The 9,155-nt window shown below is 37.0% G+C and overlaps 1 protein-coding gene across 1 annotated transcript; it reads right to left on the bottom strand.

The window, feature by feature from the left end:
• Positions 1 to 336: 336 nt before the first annotated feature.
• chmp4bb (charged multivesicular body protein 4Bb) lies at positions 337 to 3,918 on the bottom strand. The gene is made up of 5 exons (XM_079637538.1): positions 3,567 to 3,918; positions 2,750 to 2,927; positions 2,556 to 2,670; positions 1,914 to 2,046; positions 337 to 970 (listed from the first exon to the last, which is right to left on the bottom strand). Exons 1-5 carry the CDS (start codon positions 3,748 to 3,750, stop codon positions 906 to 908), a joined length of 675 nt encoding a protein of 224 aa, XP_079493664.1. The 5' UTR covers positions 3,751 to 3,918; the 3' UTR covers positions 337 to 905.
• Positions 3,919 to 9,155: the final 5,237 nt, after the last annotated feature.

Genomic DNA, 9,155 nt, shown 5'->3' with positions numbered 1-9,155 from the left:
TTTGCATGTAATGAGTCTATATAATATATAGTTTCACCTTTAAAGTTGAATTACTGAAATAAATTAACTTTTGCACGATATTCTAATTTTTAGAGTTTCACCTGTATGAGGGGGGGAAAAAAGTAGTATTGTTTATTTAGCATGTTTTGAATAATTACAGTCATCTACTGTCAGGAGAAAACCCTCAGCATATCAATGAATCAGACCAGAAAAGATCTCGATGGGAAAAGTCTGTTATTAAATAAGTAATTTTCTGCAACTATTCGGACATAGCACCAAACAATACATTATAGGCAGTCATATGTATATATATATATATATTATATATATATATATACATATAAAATGAAGCTAATGTCAGTTAATCCAGGGTTTTTTGTTTGTTACCAAACCATTATGGCATTGTCAACAAGCTGTAAAAATGTTTATGTCGTTGGAAGTACTGAATAACATTAATCTAACAGAACACATTAAGATCAAAGCTTGAAGCAAACAACAGTACCGAACATATTTAATATATCAGACGAGATGAGAGAAAGTTGACTATGAATATGAAACTTGTGTGTTGGCAAACATGCTAATTTCATGACAAATCAAAACAACCAGTTTGTGAAGTCAAATAAGAAACAAAAATTAGAAACAATGCATTACCTAAATAACAATGGGCAAATATTTAAGGGTTACGTCACATATTATGTCATCAGATTGTATTGTCTTACTTAAAAAACCTGCTTCATATCCATTTTTGTTTGTAACTCTCGTTTTTCTAGACTTATTTTAGCCATACTGCAAGAGACATGGTAACTCAGAAATTTTGTTTTGTAGTGTTAACCCTCTGAATGTACATGGGTTTGCCTACACAAGCCAACAAGGACAAGCAATGAAGTCTGTCAGATTGGGTAAATTCACATGGCCCACGCCTTGAGTTCTTCCATGTCATCCTCATCCTCCTCTTCTCTCTTTTTGTGGGCTGGAGAAACACAAAGACAGATGGTTATTGAGGGTTTCCACAGGGGAACCTCTCTGCATTTTAGTATTAAAGACTATTAAAGTGGTATTCCACTTTTCTTTAACTTACCAAACTCCAACTTCATATGTAAAGTTTTGATTTAAAAGTATTTTTTAGTTTGCGAGATACAAAACAAATCATTACCAATCTACAATAGTCAGTCAATATATACAGGTGAAACTTGAAAAATTAGAATATCGTGCAAATTCATTTATTTCAGTAATTCAACTTAAAAGATGAAACTAATATATTATATAGACTCATTACCGGTACATGCAACGCGAGATATTTCAAGCCTTTATTTGTTATAATTTTGAGGATTGTGGCTTACAGCTTTGAAAACCTTTTCACAATATTCTAATATTGAATTTGGGGTTTTCATAAGCTGTAAACCATAATCATCAAAATTATAACAAATAAAGGCTTAAAATCTCTCTCTTTGTATGTAATGATGGGTCTATATAATATATTAGTTTCACCTTTTAAGTTGAATTACTGAAATAAATTAACTTTTGGACGATATTCAAATTTTTCAAGTTTCACTTGTATTTCGGTAACACTTTACAATAAGGTTCATTAGTTAACATTAGTTAACTACCTAAGTTAACATGAACTAAGAATTAACAATACTTCTTTAGCATTTGATTAGCAAAGGTTGTATTTGTTAACATTAATAATGCACTGTGAACTAACATGAACAAACAATGAACAGTTGTATTTTTATTAACTAACATTAACAAAGATTAATAAATACTGTAACAAATGTATTGCTCATTGTCAGGTCATGTTAGCTAATACATTAACTAATGAACCTTATTGTAAAGTGTTACCAATTTTTTAATAGACTTAAAATCCCATGAATTTTGGTACTATGTTGATACGTAATGAACAGCATGCAACGAACCGACAGCTGTTTTTTTGGGTAATGGATTTGAAGGCACACTGGGCAGGGGGACATCCTCTGTGCCACTAATTTCCAGCAGGTTCTTGTCCAGTTCCTCCTGTTCCAACTCCTCCAATTCAGCCAAGAGCTCATCCTAGAAAAAGAAAGAATCGTATTGTTCATTCAACACCTGTAAAAACTGAATTTGAAGAGAATGTTAGAGCAAAAAGCAATGAGGGATACATCTATGTTAAATGTATTAACAACCATTTCACCTTAATCAGAGGGTTAGGTAGAACTGTTCACACATTCACTGTGCAACAAAGTCCAGTAGTGAAAATAATTATATTGCTATTGTTTTTATGTTGAACTGAAAAATTAACAATAGTTCATTTCTAATTTCCTAAGTATCTGCTTCATTTTCCTTTTGCTTTTGTTAGCAGCACAGAACTCTACAAGTTTGTGTTAATCCTGATGATCATGTTCTCCAGCATGATTTAAGATGACCCAAAGAGCATATTGTGCTTCAATGAAAGCAAAAACATCTGAGTCACATAACCAATGTCACAAATGTTCTTAAAATAACGCAGTCATAATGTTTTTTATTCCTAAAACTTTCTGTTGCGGTTGGGCAACACTGGAGACCACATACAAAAAACTCACCTCATCAAAGTCTTCTCCAAAACCTACAGGTCTTGAAATGGCATCAGAAATCTCCTGTGCCAACTCCTGCTGGTCTGTGATGTCTTGCATGAGGTCATCCACTTTGTCTAGATCCCTGAAAACATTCAATAATATCATTATGTGCTGCATTCTGTGCGAAGGAATCAACAGGACATTTTAATCAGGTATCTTACATATTTTCATGGGCTGTCTTCATGGCCTTGGCAGCAAAACCCATGTTTTTAAGCACTTCTGTGTTTGTATTGGCATTCTCTAATGCTTCTCGCTGGAACTCAATAGTGGAGAGAGTTCCATCTATCTGAGCTAGTTGCTTTTCATATCGCTTCTTTCTTTTCAGGGCCTGTAAAGCAGCTTCAGAAAGAAAGATACAGACATGCACAACATCACTTAATGGTAAAACATATAAATACAAATTATATAGGGTTCATTTAGACTAATTAGGAAATTTTTTCCCCATTAATTTGAATGGCAAAAAAAAAAAAGATATATATTTACTTACCGTGAAAAAAAAAAATCACCTAGATTCCCACATATGTAATTAACTTTAACTTTTTCTCATGTTATCAATAAAGTTAACATTCAATCATAATGTTATATGTTTACAATACACTAGATATAGTTAACCATGTTCCCTGTTAATGGCTGTTCTTTCACAACATATCACATGACACTAATCAGACGTAACTAAGTGATATGAAATCCAATCCTTTACTAAGTCAAAACAATTTTTTTCAGTTCCGTGACAGAAGAGATTTTAATGTTCCTATCCACGTTCTTCCGTATGTATACGTTATTCTACCCGACATAGGTTTTATTTTTACAAGTTTCGATTGTCACTCAGTTTAGGTCAAGTGACGCATGGGTGTAGCTACCCAACCATACTGAAATCGACGACAGGTAGCAGCTAGGGCGAAAGAAGAGGGTAGCTTCCCTTTTAAAGTTATTTAACACACATATGTAAAAACGGGACCATTTGTTTTTAATACATACCTCGTTTGTTTTTCGTGCCGTTTTTCTTTGCTGTTAATAGCTCCGCATCAATTTTTTGCTCTAAATACTCTTGTTTCTTGGTTAACATCTCTTCTGTCTCACGGAGTTTCTGAATTGCTTCTTGTGGATTTGGGCCTTTGCCGCCTTTCCCCCCACCGCCAAACAATTTGCCGAAAACGGACATATTGTTTTATATTATCCGAAACTAAGAAATCCCTCTGAGTCTGTTTGTTTCTACACTACTGGTAACGTCAATCGCTGTTCCGTGTTCAGTTGTTGATTGTCTTACTTCCGCCTTCAGGCCTGCTGTCGTCATGCATCTCGTCATGGTCAGGCCACCTATCAACGCTCCAGCTGCTGGAAAGTGATTGTCAACTTGAACAGATATTTTGGAAACAATGTTTTTTGAACAGATATTTTGGAAACAATGTTTTTTATTTATGCGATAACTAATTTAAATATAACACTGACTGTAAAGGATACTATTTGTTTTTACGTGCATGAAGTCAAAAGTATTGACAGTTTTGTAAACGTTATCATTCTGAATGGCAAATTCTTTACCCTCATCTTTCCCTCACACTTTGTAACACATCTTTCCCTCGCGGCTCAAAATGACCCGAAGCCCTAAAATTACACTTTTTTTTTTAATTAACTTAGCTTATTTTATAATGTTTTCTATTTTTTTATGCAAGTTTTTGGAGATTTTTTGTTATTGTATTTACCTTAAAATTATTAGATTTGATCAATAAGTAATAAATAGGCTAAATAGTAATATTAAGCACATTCCTCAAATTCTTTCAACTAAAATTCAAAATAACTCACAATTTCATGCATAACCCTTTTAATTCAGCTCAAAATCTTACATTGGGTCTTTGCCGACCTCTTGTGGAAACAAAAATATATAACAGGATATTTCTATATTTCAATTTTTTTCTTGCCACTATAGCCTTATAACTCTATGGAACAAATGAGCTGTTCCGCTAGGTCCTAAAGTCAGTTCTTCTTCAGTATGCATTCATAACTATGATTCAGATACACATGTAGACATTCTAAAATATTTTTTATTAAGTTTTAGCATTTTTAGTTCGAATTTTGAGCAGTTTTATGTTTTTCTATGTGTTCTGAAGAATTCCTCGCATTCCATTAATTCCTAAGGGGGTCAAATTGACGTGTGTGTGTGTGTGTGTGTTCGTTCGTGGTTCAAGTGTGACAAAAGTCCTAGGGACATTGGACCCCTCTTATGAACACTCAATTAAAAAAAAAAAAAAAATGAATTCTGGGAAATGACCAGAGGGAAGGATGAGGCCTGTGGAGGAAGCACGCCACAACCCCACCCCCACCCATACCCCTACCCCTACCCCTACCCATACCCATACCCATACCCCTACCCCTACCCATAGATATTATATAGAGACTAGATGCCCTTTTGGCTGCTGGGCATTGAGAAATACGGCCGCCATCTTAAACCGGTCGTACTCCTAGTTTCGTTGCGTAGCAGCATTCCAGAGCACTGTGGAGCATTTTCCTGTTCTAATCGGCGGACCATCGCAAATAGGGCCCGGGATTACTTTTCACAAGTAAGTTTTAACATTCCCGTACTATTGGTTGTATTTTGTGAATAGAATATTACCAGATAATTGAGAAGGAGCAAGGATCTTTGATATTACTGTACTGAAATCGTAGCTATGTTTACTGCACCAGCCGGTGTTCACCCGGAAATGTATGGAGAGGTGGGGTAAAGTAGCCTAATAATTACAAGAGCTTCTCGGTTATCAGATAGCCTACAAGCATTCAACGGCCCTGTAGTATAAATTATATATATAGGCTATATATATATATATAAATATAGGTTATTTGTGTTTGCTTAAGTGATATCAGGAAGCAATATAATACCTCTATGTGTAATACACACATGGCGGCGATGCGCAAATCAAGTGTGTGTGTGTGTGTGTGTGTGTGTGTGTGTGAGAGAGAGAGAGAGAGAGAGAGAGTGTGTGAGAGAGTGTGTGTGTCACAAATCATAAATAGTTTCTAACTTATTAAACTATCTTACTTTACTGCAACTATCTGTTTCTGCTTCTTTATCATATTTATAGTGTGTGATTTAAATACCTTATATCCTACATCACATATTTTGATTTTGGACGTCTGGTCACTTTATATCTTATATCAGAATATTATATTACTGTTAAGCCTACTATGAATATATAAATGTGTCCTGTCCTGTATCATAGCTACATGAATGACCTTTGCAGCAAAATACCCTGCGTGAAAATCAGTTCGATATTCAGTGAGGTATGATTAATTAAATGTGCTGACAGCTCATTGCACCTGCCATACAGATTACACTGAGTGGAGCAGGTGACCCGTCTAAGATGGCGGCCCCACGGCTTGACTGCGCCAGTAGGCAGTGTAGCGGTCGATAGGGCGTCTATCTATATGATGTCTATGCCCCTACCCCTTCCCGGCCAGGATCGATTAGTGGACTTCCTGGTCTTATACTGTACATACAGGGGTCATGACATGACCTGTCGAATTGTTGACTGTGTCTCTCCGGCTGTTCTATTTACCTCGAGAGTTCCAAGCTGTTTATCTTGTGTATATTCACCCGCGAGCCAATGCTTTACAGTTTTTCTCAATTGTTTACACACAAATACTGGTACTTGAGACACAATGAACACAACATGTAACTCATGCACCAACCCCCTGAACCAATTCTGCTAAATTACAAGCACAATTCATGCTTTACACTCAAATTGCAGTTCTAAAACACACTTTTTTCAAAACACTACACACAATTCTCTGCATTTGTTTTCACAAGGAACACACTGCCATTCAAATATGCACACTGACTCATCACATGGGCAAACACCCGTCACACAGTTTTACAATTAGCAATCAGAGCTTTAGCATAAAAGGGCAACAGGTGAGCTCTTCAATGGAGCAATGGATGTCAACATTGGAAACAGAGGCAGATGTTTGTTTGTTTTTTTGTTTTTTTTTTACTGTAACTGTATACAGTAAATTCTTCTGTTGTTTTGTATGTAGACCACTGTATGTGTTGGTTGGGATGTACACTGTGTACATTGTTTTTGTGAGAAAAATAAAATATATTTGTTACCGTGTGTTCTGAGTATAAAAACAATATTCTCAAATATTTTACAACACACAGCCATTAACCAGCCTGTATGCAGAACAGGGCAACCAATAAAATGTAATGGTATAGACAACGGCGATTTGCCAGATACTTTTAATACATTTTTCTGCAGGTTTGAAAGGTCCTTCTCAGATAGTATAGTCACATTGAGAGAGACGTTAGCGCCTTAGAGAGGGATAAAAATACAACAGACAAAAGTCATAACACTATTTAAAAATACAAAAATAGGGAAGGCTGCTGGTCCTGATGCCATCAGTAGGCGTACACTGCACTATTTTGCCTAGCAGCTTAGTGAGGCTTTCACAGTTATCTTTAAAAAATGTGCTGACAGTGGGGATATACCCGACTTATGGAAAACATCAACAGTAATACCCATCCCTAAAACAAAATCTCCTAAAGACCTCAATGAATTCAGACCAATTGCTCTAACTTCCCTGGTAATGAAATGCTTTGAAAAGATCTTGAAGGACACAATCATCCCCCTAACTAGACAAATTAGATCCACTACAATTCGCATATCAAGCGGGCAAGGGTGTCGAGGATGCAAAGCTTTTCAGTCTTGACAGGGTGTATAAACATCTTGAGAAACCTGCATCACACGTAAGAATTTTATTTGCTGACTTTAGTTCAGCCTTTAACAAAATGCAGCCTCACGTCCTAATTGAACGATTAGCCTCATATTTTAAGTTAAAGCTAGGGTAGGTAATCCTGTTCAGAATTTTTTTTTTTTATACTGGGTGAAATGGTCCTTCCATTCTGATAGTAGTCAATACATTATGTGTTCAGAAAAAGGAATGAAAAAAATCTGACCTCTGTAGCAGCTGTAGGACAGTAAAAACTCTGACCAATCACTGCCATTCGGTGCGAATGTAAAGAATCAATCAGATGCCTTCATGTCTCGTGCCCGAGCACCACTGCGTGTACAGCAGTGATGCGCGGGTCAATGTATAAACAACCCGCACCCGACCGACGTTTTCAACTAACCCGCCCGCAACTCGGACCGCAAAAAAAAAAAGAAAGAAAGTATTGTACCCGACCCGCGTTTTTAAAAAGTAGCTATAGTAAATGCTCATCGCGTCATGGGCCATAGACGGAGGAACTAGGGATGCGCATTTTTCTGAATGCTGTATGATATAGCCTAGTGTTTTGTAATAAAGGCTTGATTTATTCATTTATTTCGTTTCATTTTCTTAACAATTAAGATGCTGCATGTGTTTATCCAGTCTAATCGATGTGTGCGTCTCTCCCCCGACTTTCCCAACAAAAACCCTGCCCCCTCTCAGCAAATACATAAAACTGACATTACTGAGCTATATGCGTTTAAAAGGAGCCTATTAAAATGGCACAATGGCATTGCTCAGTTCAACGTGTTGGGAAATCGGGCATTTTGTCCCGCGTCAGCTTTTATTCAAAAGTTAATAACGCGCTCAACATTCAGGTAAATAAGGATTTCCCACTGTCATCTCTGCCTGCAGACTGAGCTCGTGCGTCATCCTCGCGCAGTTATTCAGCCAATAAAGTGTAGACCTATGTATTTCATAGAACATTGTGTCTAGTATTATAAATTAGGTTTAATTGGCATCTTTATTTCAAACGACCTGACCGACCGCGACCCGAATATCATTAAAAATATTTTTGGATGACTCGTAACCGCGGGAAACCGCAGTCACCCACTCATTTTGGATCAACCCGCGCATCACTAGGTACATGCAGCTGACTCCAAATGTGGATGCGCGTTCATGTTTGTGGGGGGACGTAGCTTTGGACGGAGCACTGACAGGAGGGGGCGGAGCTTAGAAGAGGTGCCACTTTCAAATCTGACTAGCTCTCCAACATTACCTACCCTAGCTTTAATCGAGCAGATCTTATTACTAGTTTTAAATTTTTTAACAAATAGAAGGCAGCAGTTCTAAGTAAATGGAAATATGTCATCTGTCATCGTATCAAACACAGGCTCTCATCAGGGCTGTGTGCTTTCCCCCCTGGTTTTTATATTATACACTGACAACTGCAGGTCATCTTGGGAGAACAGCCACTTGGTGAAGTTTTCAGACGACTCAGCCCTGTTGTCCCTTCTACAGGGCAAGCAATCTGATCATAATAGCGCTCTTACAGAACTTGTCAGATGGTGTGACGACAGCTTCCTTGACTTAAATGTGTCAAAAACGAAAGAACTAATCATAGATTTTGACTATCAGCTGATCCACATCTACCTATAGGAATACGACGCCTATCACCGTATACATATATAACCTCTTTTAGTATTATCAGCAGCTATCACGTCTCTCAGGACAAATTACCCTCCTCCATTCCCAGCCCCTCCTCTCGTCAGTCAGGATTTGGCATTCTGATTCCCCTTGAATCAAAATTCTCGAATTATGTCGTACTTAAAATCTTGAATTAATGATATCTGCAATACATTCATGTTGGTT

The sequence above is a fragment of the Phoxinus phoxinus genome (genome assembly GCF_949152265.1).
Source record: "Phoxinus phoxinus genome assembly, chromosome: 15".
Lineage (NCBI taxonomy): Eukaryota > Metazoa > Chordata > Actinopteri > Cypriniformes > Leuciscidae > Phoxinus > Phoxinus phoxinus.
The sequence above is the reverse complement of the archived record's forward strand: the minus strand, read 5'-3'. Positions and strand labels throughout refer to the sequence as shown.

What these genes read in the sequence shown, in the direction of transcription:
- chmp4bb (XM_079637538.1), bottom strand. Translation starts at nt 3,750, where the DNA reads ATGTCCGTTTTCGGCAAATTGTTTGGCGGTGGGGGGAAAGGCGGCAAA. An exon ending in AAGACAGCCCATGAAAATAT is followed by an intron (nt 2,671 to 2,749) that starts GTAAGATACCTG and finishes GAATGTTTTCAG; the next exon opens with GGATCTAGACAAAGTGGATG. An exon ending in TTGGAGAAGACTTTGATGAG is followed by an intron (nt 2,047 to 2,555) that starts GTGAGTTTTTTG and finishes TTCTTTTTCTAG; the next exon opens with GATGAGCTCTTGGCTGAATT.